Raw genomic sequence first — 17,243 nt, forward strand, 5'->3', positions numbered from 1 at the left:
TACTGGTAGGAATGTAAAATGACAGAGCATTTCAGAAAACAGTTCAATATACACCTACCATATGATCCAGCCTTTTCACTCCTAGGTATTTACCCAACATAAATAAAAACATACATCCGGGCGCCTGGGTGGCTCAGTTGGTTAAGCGACTGCCTTCAGCTCAGGTCATGATCCTGGAGTCCCTGGATCGAGTCCCGCATCGGGCTCCCTGCTCGGCAGGGTGCCTGCTTCTCCCTCTGACCCTCCCCCCTCTCATGTGCTCTCTCTCTCTCATTCTCTCTGTCTCAAATAAATAAATAAAATCTTTAAAAAAAAAAAAAATACATCCCTAAAAAGACTTGTACACAAATATTTATAGCAGCTTTATTTCTAATAGCCCAAAATTAGAACAAAAAACCCAAACGTCTATCAACAGATAAACACTGTCATATCTCCATACAATGGAATATCACTAAGCAATAAAAATGAATGAATAATACAGCAACATGGATACATCTTAAGATAATTATGCTGAGTAAAAAAAGCCAGGACGAAAGAGTACATACTGTATGATCCCATTTAGTTAAAATTCTAGGAAATACAAACCAATGTATAGTGACAGAAAGCAAATCAGTGCTTGCCTGAGGATGGGGGCAGGGGAAACAGTGCAGGGAAAGGAAGGGCAGGAGAGAAAGACTAAAAAGGGGAATGAAGAAACTTTTAGGGATGAAGGATATGCTCACTATCTTGACTGTGGTGATGGTTTCATGGATACATACATATGCCAAAACTTATCAATTTTTAAACTTTAAATGTGAGTTTTTGTATGTCAATTATTCCTCAATAAAGCTATTAAAAACTAATCAAGAGGCTAAGACTTATACGTCTGAGAAGTTAAACAAAATTTAAAATCTGTGGCATGTATTCTCTAAGATGGCCACAATGATCCCTGCCCCTTGGTATTTATGCACATTTGTAATCTCTGCTTATGTGTGGGCTGTGTTTAATGACTTGTTTCATTAAAACAGAATGTAGCAGATGTAAAGAGATGTCACTTCCAAGATTAAGTTGCCAACAAACCCAGTAGCTTCTATCTTGGACTTCCCTCATGTTTGCTCTGTGGGAAGGCAGCTGCCATACTGTGAGCCATCCTATGGAGAAGCCCTTGATAAAAGGAATGAGGGAGGCCTCTGTCTAAAAACTATCAAGCAGTCAAGGCCCTCAGTCCAACAGCCTTCAGGGGACTAAATCCAATAACCATATGATTGAGTTTGGAAGTAAGTCCTCTCCCAGATGAGCCTTCTGATAAGAATGCCACCCCAGCCGACTGTTTGACTACAACCTTATGTGAGACTTTGAGCCAGAGGTACCTAACTAGCCATGCCTGAATCCACAGAAACTGTGAAATATCAATATTTGTTTCTTTAAGCCCCAAAGTTTTGGAGTAAACAGTTTGTTACAAAGAGATAGACTAATAAAAATCTAAGTTACATTTATGCAAAAGAAATCTTCAAGCAATTGTATCCATTTAGAATACCTGCAGCTAAAATTACAGAATTTTTGACTAAAACTGGATAAAACAGCCCAGAGGTTAGGCAGTCCAAGGCTAGCGCAGCATCTCAAAATGCCACCAGAGATCCAAGCCCTTTTTATTCAGGCTCTGACATTCTTAAGGAACAGGTCTTCATCCTAATGCTTGTTATTGTAGGGTTACAATATAAACTCATGTCTACATCATGGAAAAGAAGGGGAAAGGGTTTTGCCTTTTTGAGGAAAGTAAACACTTTCCTACAAACCTCAAAGCTAGTCTTCCATTTACATCTCACTCATCAGAATTGTTTTCCACTGCCACTCTTAGTTGGAAGGGAGTGTGGGAAGATGAGCATTTTTTCCGTAAGACACACTGCTGCCTCAACAAAGTGTTTTGTTAGTAAAGAAGGGGCAGTGTTCATTACATAGCAAACCAGCAGTATGTGCCAAAGCAATACATTATATTATGGTAAAACCAAAAATATTATAGGTTTAGAGAAGGCCCAAACACTGTAAGCTATGGGAGCTTGAGACAGTTTCTGAGAAAAGAGATGTTTAGAATTTGGCTAGGTAGAAAAGAAGGGCAAGGGAATTCTTAGAGGATAAAAGAACAAAAACCATGAAGACAGAAAAATGCAATAAGGCCTAAAAGTAAATTACCCTGTATAAAGTTTCTAATTTCATGATTAACTTTTTTAAAAAGTTGCTGAGTGATGAATATGCATGTTGTTTCCTAGGAGGGGGAAAAAAATGCAGCATCATGTTTAAAAGATAAAAAAAGGGGTAAAAGGATCTGAATGGACATTTCTCGAAGGAAGATCACAAATAGCCAGTAAACACATGAAAAGATGCGCAACATCGTTAGTCATCAGGGAAATGGAAAGCAAAACCATAGTGAGATGCCACTTCACAACCACTAGGATGGCTAGAGTCAAAAAAGTCAGGTAATGAGAAGTTTCAGGGAGGAGGTGGTGAAATTGGAAGCTTCACGCACTGCTGGTAAGAATGTGAAATGGTGCAGCCAAATTAGAAAGAAGTCCGGAAGTTCTTCAAACAATTATTCATGTTATCATATGACCCATCAATTCCCAAGAGAAATGAAAACATATGTCCACACAAAAACTCATACATGAAGTTTACAGCAACATTGCATATAATAGTCAAAAGGTGGAAACAACCCAAATGGCCATCAACTGATGAATGGATAAATAAAATGTGGTATATTCATACAATGGAATATTATTCGGCCATAAAAAGGAATGGCATACTGATACATACTACAACATAGACAAACCTTGAAAACATTACACTAAATGAAAGAAGCCAGTCATGAAAGATACACATTATGTGATTCCATTCATATAAAACGTCCAGAACAAGGAAATTCACAAGAAACAGAAAGTAGCTTACTGAGGGGCACCTGGGTGGCTCAGTCAGTTGAACGTCCGGCTCTTGATTTTGGCTCAGGTCATGATCTCAGGGTCCTGAGAGCAAGCCCCGAGTTGGGCTCCACTCGCAGTCTGCTTGAGAGTCTTTCTCTCCCTCTCCCTTTACCCTTCCCCCAGCTCACATGCACGTGTGCTCTCTCTAAAATAAATAAATAAAATCTTAGAAAGAAAGAAAAGAAGCTTACTGGTTGCCTACAGCTAAGGAGGGGTAGGTAGGCTGCTACCACTAGGTCCAAACCACAATTACCTCACAGCTGGATTATTCCAATAACTTAACCTACCTGTTTCCCTGCTTCCATTCTTTGTCCACTAATGGATTACAAGTGCCTAGAATAGTGTCTGGCATACAGAGGACAGTAGGTATTCAGTAATTTTGTTGTTATTATTCTGACTCCAAGTCCTGTGCTATTTTCCAGTTTTTTTCTCTCGATTTATTTTGTAAATATCTAACCTGGTAGGAGAGAGAGTGCTACTCAGCATTCAAACCCCCTTCCTATTTCAGGGAATTGCTGGTGCCAACAGGAGGGAGCTACCTCCCATCATAGAAACTAGAAACCCCAATTATTTATTTCCCCAGTTCCCCTGGCAACTAGAGTGTGGGCATGTAACCCAGGCTTGGCCAATCATATGTACTTCCCAAAACTGTGATTGGTAGCTAGGACAGAAGTTTTTCATTTTTTGAGGGTTTTTTGGGGGGAGGGAGGAGGGCAGCAACAACATCCGCTTCTTTAGCCAGGGTCAGGAGCACCAGTGGAATCATCTTCCACTGGTCAGCAGCACTGTCAATAGAGCTAGGTGCAGAGGTCATGGCATGGCCCTGGGGCAGCAGAATCCTCACCACACAAGTTTCACGGCGTGACTTTGGCTGTGGTCTGGCTGTGCACCTTCCCTCAGCTCCTGCCTACTTTTAGAACTGGGTTTCTAGCCTTCCCAGTGATTCTATAAGTCCATCCTGTATCTTCTAATAAATTCCTTTTCTGTTAAACTCAGCCAGAGTTAGTTTTTGTTGCTTATAATTAAAAACACAGACAGACTGAGGGCTGCCTACAAACTTTGACCTTCTTAAACCCAGGAGCGACATTTTAAAAAAGTGGTGTTTCAGAATTTTCCTGTGAAGAAATGTAATCTCATATTATCTCCAAACAGAAAAAAATTCATCTCCTTTACTATTCCTGATTAACATTTCCTATTCCTGTTATCTTCTAGAGAATCAGGATTCTTCCTTGCCTCACCCCAAAACAAGTCCATAGCCCATTTCCCTAAAGTTCCACTTCTTGCCTACACTGTAAATTCCACATAATTCACCCCCTCAGTTGTATAAAAGAATAAAAAAATAAAATTAAAATGTAGTGGAATCTTGTAATACAGACTAAATACACGTTCTTGGAAGCAACCAAGATTTTCTTTAATAGCTGAATGAATAAACAAACTGCAGCACATCTGTGCAATGGAATATTGTTCAGCAATAAAAAGAAATGAGCTACCAAGCCACCAAAAGACAGGGAGGAAACCTAAATGTGTATTAGAGCCAATCTGAACAGACTACAGACTGCATGATTCCAACAATATGACATTCCAGAAAAGGCAAACCTATAGAATAGTAAAAAACACCAATGGTTGCTAGGGATTAAGGGAGAGGGAAGGATGGACGAATAACTGGAGCACAGGAGATTTTTAGGGCAGTGAAACTATTCTGTATGATCCTGTAATTGTGGATACATGACATTTATGCATTTGTCAAAATTCACATAACATACAAAATGTGAACCCTAATGTAAACTATGGACTTTATTTAACGACAAGGTATCAATATTGGCTCATCATTTGTAACAAATGTACCACACTAAACACAAAATGTAAGTCACTTTTCAAAAGTTCATGATATGCCATTTTACTTTTATGAAAGACCTATATTAGTACCTATTTTTGCTAACTAAAAGAAATCTGAAGAGTCTTTTTGCTTTTACAAAAAAAGATAAAAAGCAAAAATAGTGTTTCAGCGTTCATTTTGTAGCAAACCAGTATAGAGGTAGCATGCACCAACATCAGGGAGAGCGGCACCACCAAGCTCCTTCCCTGGGAACTACACTCAGCATCTCAGCATCAAACTCCACACCTCGGAACTATATCAATGAGCATCTGTGCTTTATCTTGATTTATTTTGTGCATCTGTTAGCAAGATGTGTCCTACAGGTATCAGAAAAGCCTAAGAGAGGCTACTTATGGGGTTCAGAAACACTCAATTTTTTCCATATAGATTAATGGTAATTGCTTTTTCATTCTATGCCATTTTAGCTTACAAAAGGTTTCACAGGGGGCGCCTGAGTGGCTCAGTCCTTAAGTGTCTGCCTTCGGCTCAGGTCATGATCCCAGGGTCCTGGAATCGAGTCCCACATCAGGCTCCCTGCTCTGCGGGAAGCCTGCTTCTCCCTCTCCCACTCCCCCTGCTTGTGTTCCTGCTCTCGCTATGTCTCTCTCTGTCAAATAAATAAATAAAATCTTTAAAAAAAAAAAAAAAAAAAAAAAGGTTTCACAGGAATGCTCCACTTTTGGATAGTGGAGAACTCTTCAGTTGACCATGGAGAAATGCAGAGGTTAGGGGTGACCCTGCACCTAGGGGTGCAGTCAAAAATCCATATATAACTTCTGACTCCCCCCAAACTTAACTGCTATTAGCCCACTGTTGGCCAGAAGCCCTACCAATCACATAAACAGTTGTTTAACACATATTTTGTATGCTATATGTATTATATACTGTATCCTTACCACAAAGCAAGCTAGGGAAAAGAAAATGTTAAGAGAACATAAGAGAAGATAAATTTACAGTATTACATGTATTGGAAAAAATCCATGTAGACGTGGACTCATGCAGTTCAAACCCATGATGTTAAAGAATCAATTGTATTTGGGAACTCTGTACCTTCCCAACCATTCTGTAACCCTAAAAGGAACTAAAATACTATAAAATAATATCATGGCATGTGGGAGGATGAAAGTTAGAACATTCTAAGCTCCTTGTATTGTTTAGGAGAAAGAGATCTTGATTATCCTTAGATCTTGAGTCAAATAATACATGTTAAAAATTTAATGGAAGCCATCAAATGAAAAGAAGATTAAGTAAAACAAATTTCTTTCTTACAAAGCACATCTGCAATTTTTAACTGTGTTGGCTTACCTGAGATTCCAGAACCTCCAACTTGCGTTTCCTTGCATGAAGAGCTTTACTTGGAAAAGCCCAGTAATAATTAGATGTTCCAATCCTCTCACAGTCAACCATACCATCATCAACTAAGCTTTGAAGGACTTCTTTCACTGACATAGCAGCTAAAAGAGATCATTTTTAAAGACTCTCTATTAAGACACATCATAAATACAATTAAAAGGCTAAAAACTAAAGATAACAGTTGGAACAAATATTACAGATCAAGGGTTAATTAACAAAGAGCTTTTAAAAATAACAACTACAAAAAAGACAAACACATCAACAGAAAAACAAAAGTACATCAATGGACAGCTACAAAATATACACAGTTAATAAACAAAAATGTTCAACCCCACTAATAATTGAAGAAATGCCAAATAAAGCAATGAGATATGATTTCTTGACTTCCAAACCAAAAATACCTAAAAAATATAGTAAAACGTTCAGGGTAATGGGTTCTCTCAAGATGGGAAGAAAATCTGGCAATATATATCTATGCATGCCTTTTATGTAGAAATTCCATTGTTATAAATGCGGCCAAAGAAAATAATGATGGACATGCACAGGGATGCTTGTCAAAGCACTGTTTTCAACAGCAAAAAATCGGAAACCAGTCCAATAGCTGGACTTTTAAAAGTACTTTATTGGGATGGGATACTATGTAATCATTAAACTTATGTTATAAAGTATTTAATGGCATGGATATACATGCATTCAAAATGCATTATGTAGAATTATAAAAAAAAAGTTAAAAGACAATAGGCACTAATTAGACAGTGGTTATTTTTGAGCTGTGGGTAAGAGGCAATTTTTATTTCCTTCTTTTTTGTTCATTTTTCTAAGTTTTTTCCAAAAATGAATGTGTATTGCCTTTTTCGCTAAGAAAACTAAAAAAGGAAAAAAAAACTTGTGAACTGAATGTTATGGTTAGGAGTAAGACCACAAAAAATCAGAAAGAAGCTTTAAAAAATAGCATATAAAAATGTAAAGTCATATTTAATAAATGTTTGAAATTCATGAACAACTCTTACTATTAAGTCAAACTCTACCGAGAAATTATCCATATTTTAACGTCCACTTCAATTTTTCCTACAGCAGATCCCCAAATGTAACAAAATCTATTAGAAAACTAAAGATCTGGGGCGCCTGGGTGGCTCAGTCGTTAAGCGTCTGCCTTCGGCTCAGGAAGTGGTCCCAGGGTCCTGGGATCGAGCCCCGCATAGGGCTCCCTGCTCAGCGGGAACCCTGCTTCTCCCTCTCCCACTCCCCCTGCTTGTGTTCCTTCTCTCGCTGTGTCTCTCTGTCAAATAAATAAATATCTTAAAAAAAAAAAAACAAAACTAAAGATTTAATAAATTAAAAAAAATCAACACCAAAGGTGCAAACCATTCAACCTCACTTGTAAAGAAGTACAAAGTGAAATGAAATGTCAAGGATTCTAAAAATGAAAACACAGTTCTGAGAAATGAATGTGAATATAATTTGGTATAACCTTTCCTGAAGGCACTTTGAGAGTACATATTAAATGCCTAAAACTACAAAAGACCCTACTTTCTTTTCTTTTTATTTCAAGTGTGGGATTTGAACTCATGACCCTGAGATCAAGACCTGAGTGGAGATCAAGAGTCAGATGCTTAACCGACGGAGCTACCCAGGCGCCCCAAGTCTCTATTTTCTATTCTATTTCTAGGAACTTTTCCTAATGAAGCAGTAGGAGATGTGGAAAAAAAATTTATGGGTGAGGAGAGAAAGGGAGGAATAGATGGAGCACAGAGGGTTTTTAGGGCAGTAAAAATACTCTGCATGATACCATAATGATGGATCTGTGTCATTATACACTTATCCAAACTCACAGAATGTATGACAGCAAGGGTGAATCCCAATGTAAACCATGGACTTTGGGTGATTACAATGTGTCAACTGTAACAAAGGTACCACTGGTGAGTGATGTTGACAACCAGAGAAGCTATGCATGTGGGGAGGAGCAGGAAGCCTATGGGACATCTCTGTACCTTCCTCTCAGTTTTGCTGTGAACCTGAAACAGCTCTAAAAAATCAGTTTAGAAAAAAATTTGTAGATAGCATGTTACACATCGATTTCAGCAGCAAAATTTGGGAACAATCTGGATGTTCAATAACAGTAATAGGCTACACAAATTATGGTACAGTAGGTGGTCAAGAATGAAACATTAGGAGATACAGATGCTGTAAATCATTTTTTTAAAAAAACAAATGACATAGGGAGATGTAGATGATCTAATGTTATATGAAAAAATACACAAACACAAAACTGCACATGCAGCGTGGTTCCCTCTGGAAAAAAAAAGAAAAAAAAGGCAGATATATGCATACACAGACAGATAGAACCTAAGAATAAGACATCAAAATATACCAAAATGTTAACAGAGGTGATCCCAGAAAAGAAGGCTCACGAACAAATTTTATTTTGATTATATACTTTATAATTTTCAAATCTGTTAAAATAAACATGTATAGCTTATACAAGGAAAATAAGGTTTAAAAAAATAAATATATCATATGTAGTGGTGACCCTTCAAAAGATTAACTCCCAAAACCTGTGAATGTGACCTTATTTGGAAAAAGGGTACAATTAAGGATGATAGAATGAAATCATCCTACATTTAGGGTGGGTCCCAAATCCAATGACATATGTCCTTATAAGAGACAGAATGGGAGAAAACAAAGGGGAAGTCTATGTGAAAACAGAGGCAGAGATTAGAATGATGTGTCTATTAAGCCATGCACTGCTAGCAGTCACCAGAAGTTAGGAGAGAAGCATCAAATAGATTCCCCTTCAGAATCTCCAGAAGGAACCAACTCTGCCAACACCTTGATTTTAGACTTCTGGCCTCCAGAACTATGAGAGAATAAATTCTATTGTGTTAAGCCACCAAGTTGGGGTAATTTGTTAAATAGCCATAGAAAATATACCATGTAAAAATACAAAGTCACATCTAACAAATATCAGAACATACATGAACAGTTTTTACTTCTTTTGAAGTAATTATACGTATAAATAAATGTGTATATTTGTGTATGGAGGTGTGCATGCTTGTGTGTGTAGGTTTAAGTATGCATGCATACTCCATTTTAAAGCAGATACTCCATACATAAGAATCATGGTCATGGTCCAAAGACATCATGGAAGTACTCTTACAAACATTCTTCATCTCTAGAAATTTATGTTTTCATAAAGTGAAAGACTATTGCAGAAAAGATGACCAATATTTCCCAAAATATCTTAGCACATCTTTGATACTCACTAATGCCTTTCTCTTTGGGAGCAATCTTCTCCATGTCTTTTAGTTGGAACACATCTTTCTGTTTAAAAGAGTTTAAAAAAGAGATGAAAAAATGTATTTATCTTCTACTATATATTTATATTTACCATAACTATATTAATAAAACATTGCACTATAAAAGCTGTGTCTGGTAATGAACAGTGCAACAGAATCAAGCATTTTAGAGTTAGAAGAAACTGCAATTATCTTGTTTGATACCTTCAACAGAATTTAAAAGGGACAGATTTTGCATAACATACAACTCTTTAAAGTAACTGGAGAGCAGAATGTAAAGAACATCTTTCCAGTGAAGTATAAAAATTACTTATGATGAATTCTTTAACATGAGATAATCATCTCCTCTGACACTTTAAGAAAACACAGTGATTTGCTTAGCATATATCATATGCCACGGATTTAGCAGTTCTAACTAAAAGCAAAACAGACAACTGTCAAGATTTGTTTCCATTTAAGGTTTCATGGAAGAGCTATACCTAAACAATAGGAAAATTATACAATTCATGGCTGCCTATCAATGATTCACCTTTACAGGTGGTGTGTCCACCACATGCAAAAGCAAAACATGGGAAGAGGGGCGCCTGGGTGGCTCAGTCGGCTCAGGTCACGATCCCAGGGTCCTGGGATTGAGCCCGCACTGGGCTGCTTGCTTGGCAGGGACCCTGCGTGCGTGCGTGTGTGTGTGTGTGTGTGTGCGCGCGCAGGGACCCTGCGTGTGTGTGTGTGTGTGTGTGTGTGTGTGTGTGTGTCTCTCTGCCTGCCACTCCCCCTGCTTGTGAGCTCTCTCTCTCTGTCAAATAAACAAAATCTTAAAAAAAAAAAAAAAAAGGGAAGATAAACATGTAGAATATTTAATCTTGCTTGTAGTTGGAAAAAAAAATCTATGTAGAACACTCCTTTATTTTTATTTTTTTAAAGATTTTTATTTATTTATTTGACAGAGAGAGACACAGCGAGAGAGGGAACGGCAGAGGGAGAAGCAGGCTCCCTGCCGAGCAGGGAGCCCGATGCGGGACTCGATCCCAGGACTCCAGGATCATGACCTGAGCCTAAGGCAGACGCTTAACTGACTGAGCCACCCAGGCATCCTGAACACTCCTTTATTCTTGTACTAAGCCTTGACTGAAGTGGTGAAAAGAGCTTAGATAACAAAAGTGAAATATTTGAAAAGACTCAAGTATTCAGTAATTATAACAGAATTATTGATTGTTTTAATGGAAATCTAGGATCTATTTCTTCTAAAATAAACTTGAAAAGGTAACTTCAATAGGATGGAAATTAGACTTCATAAAAATTTAAAACTTCTGCTCATACAAGGTCACTGTTAAGAAAATGAAGACAAATACTGACCAGAAGACAATATTCACGAAACATACCTGACAAAAGACTGGTACCCAGCATGTATAAGGAGCTCCTCTAAAGTGAATTCCCTCCCCCCGCAAAAATGAACATATAAATGAATAAAGGAGTGGAAAGATGAATATATATATGATAAAGTAAAAATTTTTTTTGTTTTTATTTTAAGATTTTTTTAAATTTATTTATCGAGAGAGAGAATGATAGAGAGAGAGCATGAGATGGGGGAGAGTCAGAGGGAGAAGCAGACTCCCTGCTGAGCAGGGAGCCCGATGTGGGGCTCGATCCCGGGACTCTGGGATCACAACCTGAGCCAAAGGCAGTCGCTTAAACAACTGAGCCACCCAGGCGCCCAGTAGAGTAAAATGTTAATGGTAGAATCTAGGTGTTGGGCATATAGGTATTAACTGTAAAACTCTTTATCTTTCATAATAAAATATTGGAAGAAGTAACTTCATCTCAATATGCTTAAGATTTAGTAAATTAAGGAAAATACTGTCATCGGTCTTAGAGTATGAAATCAATTTTTGCACATCTGTAAATAAAGATAATACTTTACGGTCTCAGAAAACATGCAATAAATTACTGCCTTCAGACCTCTAATGCATTTTTAAAAATCAGTTAATCAAATCTATTTGCAAACATTTTAGATGCCCTGAAAAAAGAATATGAACTCACTGAGACATCTGCCTATACGTGGTCATCAAGGAAGAGCTCCAGACACACTGGCTACCCCGGTGGGGTTGCTGTGTAGATAAGTGGGCTTGCAAAGTACTAGCCTCAGAACTAAAATGTGGTCCAGAGAAAATGGTCTTAAGATAATATTAGTTCTCCACAGTATTAAAGAGAGGTAATAAAGGAGAGAGAAACATAATGGGCTCTAGCTCTTTATATATATATACATATATATAAACTTACATATTTTTATAATTTATAAAACTTATATATAAATAAATAAACCATGTGTAAGATACCATGGAAGGCACATAGTTATAAAGCTAGACAACTTTTAATTAGGTACTTATGACCTGGACATTATAATGATTTACATGGATTATCTCATTTAACCCGCATACCAACACTGTCAGCTGGGTACAAGTATTACCATCCTCTTTAATAGACAAGGAAACTGAGACGTAGGTCAAGTACTTAAGGTAACAAAGCTATTCAGTAAAACAGATTTCAGGTGCAAGTGCTCTCCCATTTAGCTATATTGCTCCCATGCTATTAAGTTTTTCTACTACATTAGCAACTTCAAACACAAACACACACACACACACACGAATGAATATATAGGAATATATGAACTGAAATCAATCAATATAATCAATTTTTAGCTTTATGTAAAAACTCAATGACTACTGAACTTTTGGAAGCTGCTAATAATACTCATCAGTATCATTAATTGATAGCAGGGTTGAAAAATTTTCAATCTGAAACAGCCAATTTTGATACTTGAGAAAATTAACAATATCGTAAAGGACAAAATAATTTCCCCCATCACTCTCCCCAGCTTTCCACTGCCTAGTAAGAATTAATTCTATTTTTCTTGCTGAGACCATAGGAAAAATATTCAAACTCAGTAGAATAGTCATAATCTTCACGTGGAAACTTCATCAATTTATCTTTCTAATCATCATTCTTTTTTTAAAAGATTTTATTTATTTGAGAGAGAGAGTGTGTGAGCAGGGGGAGGGGCAAAGGGAGAGAATATAAAGCTGACTCTGAGCTGAGTGCAGAGCCCAATGCTGGGCTCGATCTCACGACCCTGAGATGATGACCTGGGCCGAAATCAAGAGTCAGAGACATATAACTGACTGAGCTACCCAGGCGCCTCTTCCTAATCATCATTATTGATGTGATACTCTGTTCTGAATTGCCAGTGACTTTTGGTAAGTCATTGCAGGCAGGTAACATTAGTAAGATTACACTCAGAGGGCTGTTTTTAAAACAAAGGTCCCCAGAATGTTTTGCTGAAAATCTGCATTATCGAAATGAAAATGTCAAGTATTATTATTATCTTATTAATTTCATATTCTACTTTGCCATTTTCTCCCAACTTCTTCACACCTGTATATAATGAAAGTAGTCAGTAGGTTGGGGCCAGACTAGACTTTGAAGGTCCTATCAAGTATTAAGCTAAGACACAGGAAGTTGAAGTTAGTGTTTTTTGTAGGCCTAAGATTTAGACTTGAACCTGGAAGCAAAAAAAAAAAAAGCTATGTATAGCAAAATAGTAAAGGAAACAGCCTCTAGAGCCAGGTGCCTGGGTTTGAATCCTGGCTCTGCCACTTAGGACCTGAAACTTCAAACATATTTCCTGTTAGTGGAAGGTACAAATATCTGGAATAAATTACAGTGGCCTATGTACCATGATGTATGTGTTACACTACAGACAGATTTATCAACGTAAAGAGGCAGCATTTAGCACTGCCTCTAAAATCAGACGGTCCTCCCGGGATTTGAATGCTAGTACTACCACTTTTATTTTTTGAGATCCAGGGTGGTATCTTAGGCTGTGCCTCAGATGTCCTCATCTGTAGAATGAGGATCATAACAGTACTGATCTCAGAATTAAAAAGGATGGAATCAGATAACCTACACTCAGTGGTCAGAACAATGATTGGCACCTAGGAAGCAATCAGTAGATGTCAATATTATCATTTCCAGGCAGAAAGGGAACACAAATATATGCTTCAGAAAGATCATTCTGGACAGAAGTGAACATTGGGGTAGGGTTCTTTCTTACTCCATAGCTTCACAGAAATAAAAAAATGCAGAATTTTATCCATTCTTCAGGTAATTGATCAGCATTGATATCTAATGAAAAAGGTACAATTAAACACTGAATGACATACACTTAAGGAGAAAATTACATAAAATACTAAAAATTTTATAGAAAACAACTCACCGTCTCAAAAAATATTTCCATCATGCGGGCTCTCTTCTCCTCTGCACTCAGACCTTTTTTCTTTGACTAAAGCACAAAAGTAAAAAAGTAAACACTGCATTTAAAAAAAAGACTGCATTTTATCTATTTTTAAAGATTTTATTTATTAATTTATTTGACAGAGACATAGAGAGAGCACAGATAGGCAGAGCAGCAGGCAGAGGGAGAGGGAAAAGCAGGCTCCCCACTGAACAGAGAGCCTGATGCGGGGCTCGATCCCAGGACCCCGGGATCATGACCTGAGCCAAAGGCAGACGCTTCACCAACTGAGCCACCCGGGTGCCCCAAGACACTGTATTTTAAAACAACTTGGTCTGAAACATTATCTGAAATGTCATGGTCTTGTCTGCCAATGGGTTTGATAACTCTAAAGACTCAGTTTTAACTGCTACATGCCAAGTCTTGTGATTGGTGCTGCCAGTGTAGTAATAAGAACTGTGGTTGAGATAGAGCCTGGCAGTTTATAGAAATTCAATTATTTATCAAATGATCCAATGATAAGTCACTGCATTTATCTTCAAAAGACTTACAACCTCACAGAGAAAATAGACATAACTAATAAACGATGAAGAGGTCATTGCACAAATTGCTACCAAGGACAAAATGAATTCCACCCTGGGGAAGGCTGAGGGCTATGTAGGAAGGCTAGAGACAAAAAGGATTTTGTCAAGTTGAGAAATGGTGAGAAGGTGTCCCAGGCAGACCACACACAGGCACGATGTTACGGAAGTACATGGAATGCTCCAGAAAGACAAGCACTCAAGGGATGACTGCTGTGTGGTACATGGAGAGGGAATGGCAGGTAAGGTGAGAAAGGTTGTCTTGGGCCAGATCATGGGAGGCTGACTGTCCAGCCCAAGGGCATGTCCGTTATTCTAGACAAGGAGAAGCTACTGAGCAATGTGTAAAGCAGGAGAGTGACAAGATTAGAGTTACATTTTAGTAAGATGACATTCAGTAGCATTGTGGAGGGTAGGCTGGAGGATGGAAAAACCTATCCAAGTAGAAAGTGGAAGCCTACTGCAGGTTACTATTATTCTATAATTACAGTTCAGCCAATTTAAAATTAAGATAATTAACATGTAACTAAAATCTGTTGATAATGAATTTTACTATATATTGTATTTAGAATATATACATAAAGGTGAAATACAAAATTTTTTTTAAAGCCAAATTCCCTCAAGTGAAGATTCACAGAAAAGAACAAGAGAACTATCATCTCTAATAGAGAATTCCACACTAATGTTTAAATGATCTGCATCTTTCTCAAAAATCACATCAGATTATGAGGCAACATACTGTTTAGCAAGAATTTGAAACACTTGACACCACCTAAAAAAGTAGACATAAAACACAAAGACTGAGCCTGTCTAACCAAATACTCCATCAGAAAATGAAAAGTCTCCAATAGATGGGGAAAAGGATTTGAAATTGCCATTCTGAATACAAAGCAGGGTACACGAGTCTTTATTCTACTTACACAACCTACAAACCCACTAACTCATTTTCTCGGCAATAAAATTATTAGGTGTTCCTTGATGAGTTGTATGGGTAAAATAAGAAGACATAAAGTGGGTATTTCTCTTTTTCGTCTGTCCGCTCTCAAACACTGCAGTTCCCCCAGGGTTCTCTATTGATGCCCTCATCTCCTCACACCTTTTCTTCGATCTCTTCTGCCTTCACCGTTTTAACTAACACTTATGCTGAAATCTTTACATCAGCCTCTGAAGTATGCTCCTGAGCTTCCATCTCAAGTATCTACCTGTCTGCTGGACAGACTTCAAACTCAGAGGGTTTAAACTGAACTCTTCTTCTCCCACATCTACTCCCCAAACCTGCTGTTCTAGATCTTGAGCTCAGTTAGATACCCTTATTAGCCAAGCCAGAGGCCTGGCGGTCATCCCAGGTTCACCCCCCTTACTCCACATCAGACCAATCACCAAGTTTTGCCAATTTTAGTGCTTAACTATTTCTCAAATCCACCCTGTCTGCTCCATCCCTACAACCCCGACCTCAGTTCAGGCCTTCATTACGTGTTGTCTCCTGCAACACACCGGTAGGCAAGCCCTCTGGCCACACTTTGTCTCACCCTCTAAGTTCACATTCCACCCTGCCGAGAAGCAAATCTAACCATGCTTCTCCCTTGCTTAAAAGCCTTCAGTGGCTCTGAACCATTCCAGAAGTATCCAATCACTCTACAGTGATATACAAGGCCCTTTATCACCTGACCCCAATCTACCTCTCACAGATACCACTCTCCACCTCAAATTTTACCGTAACAGGGAGAGTTAAGCAACTTGAGCTGTAATACAAAAACTAGACAGTCCCTGACTTGCCATCGTTTAACTTTTTCAACTTTATGATGGTGTGAAAGCAATACACATTCAGTAGAAACCATACTTCGAATTTTGAATTTGAATCTTTTCCCGGCTGGTGATAGGTGGTACAATACTCTCATGATGCTGAGCAGCCACGGGACCATGAGGTACACAACACTTACAACCATTCTGTACCCACACAACCATTCTGTTTTTCACCTTCAGTACAGTTTCAACAAGTTACATGAGATATTCAATACTTTATTATAAAATAGGCTTTGTCTCAAGATGCTTTGGCCCAGCCAGAAGCTGATGTCTAAGTGTTCTGAGCATGGTTAAAGTAAGCTATGATGTTCCATAAGTTAGGTGTATTAAATGCATTTTTGATTTAACTGATATTTTCAGCTTACAATGGGCTTATCACTGTGCAACTCCACTGTAAGTTGAGGTAGATCTGCACTTTTTTTTTTTTTGATAGATTTTATGTACTATTCGCCAGAGAGAGAGAGAGGGAGACAGCACAAGCAGGGGAAGCGGCAGGCAGAGGAAGCAGCAGGCTTCCCGCTGAGCAGGAAGCCCGATGCAGGACTCGTTACCAGGACCCCAGGATCATGACCTGAGCTGAAGTCAGACAGTTAACCGACTGAGCCACACAGGTGTCCCAAAGAAGATCTGTACTTGTAATTCTCCGCTCCCCGCATGCTCTTTCCCATGTGTCTTTAAAAAACTGTTCCATCTAAAACACCTGCTCCTCTTGCCTCTTCAAAACTCCAAAAAGTCTCCCAAGACTTAGTTTAAGCGTTCTGTAAGAGCTCCCGTGAGCTCACAGAACAATCTGAGTGTCATTCCATGTGTTCCCAGAACACACCTTAATCAAATCAATTGGTATACTTGTCTTTCTCAGCCAACTGAAAACTTCTTCGGAACATGCACTGCCCTTGCCTTCCTAAAGCTTAGTACTAGATTAGAGCAGACACAAAGGCCAGCCCTTGACCTCAAGGCCATTTATCTAAAGCCCTAACCCTAAAATTTGAGACTGTTCAAGACTCCCAAATCCCACAACACCCACCGCACTACCATAAACACAGCACAGGGTAAATTAATAATAAAGACTTCTGTGATAACCATTTATTGCCTTTC

At 38.3% G+C, this 17,243-nt stretch overlaps 1 protein-coding gene across 2 annotated transcripts in view; it reads right to left on the bottom strand.

Annotated features, from left to right (window-relative positions):
* Positions 1–13,858, bottom strand: part of MND1 (meiotic nuclear divisions 1) — a 61,505-nt gene extending 47,647 nt beyond the window's left edge. For both annotated transcript variants that reach the window (XM_044912598.1, XM_021698936.2), the window contains exons 1-3: positions 13,747–13,858; positions 9,444–9,501; positions 6,133–6,281 (exon numbers count right to left, since the gene is read on the bottom strand). In XM_044912598.1, the coding sequence (XP_044768533.1) occupies positions 6,133–6,281; positions 9,444–9,501; positions 13,747–13,770 (231 nt within the window). In that variant the 5' untranslated portion in view covers positions 13,771–13,858. The remainder of the gene's footprint in view (positions 1–6,132; positions 6,282–9,443; positions 9,502–13,746) is intronic.
* Between the last annotated feature and the right edge of the window lie 3,385 nt (positions 13,859–17,243).

The sequence above is a fragment of the Neomonachus schauinslandi genome, chromosome 2 (assembly GCF_002201575.2).
Source record: "Neomonachus schauinslandi chromosome 2, ASM220157v2, whole genome shotgun sequence".
NCBI lineage: Eukaryota > Metazoa > Chordata > Mammalia > Carnivora > Phocidae > Neomonachus > Neomonachus schauinslandi.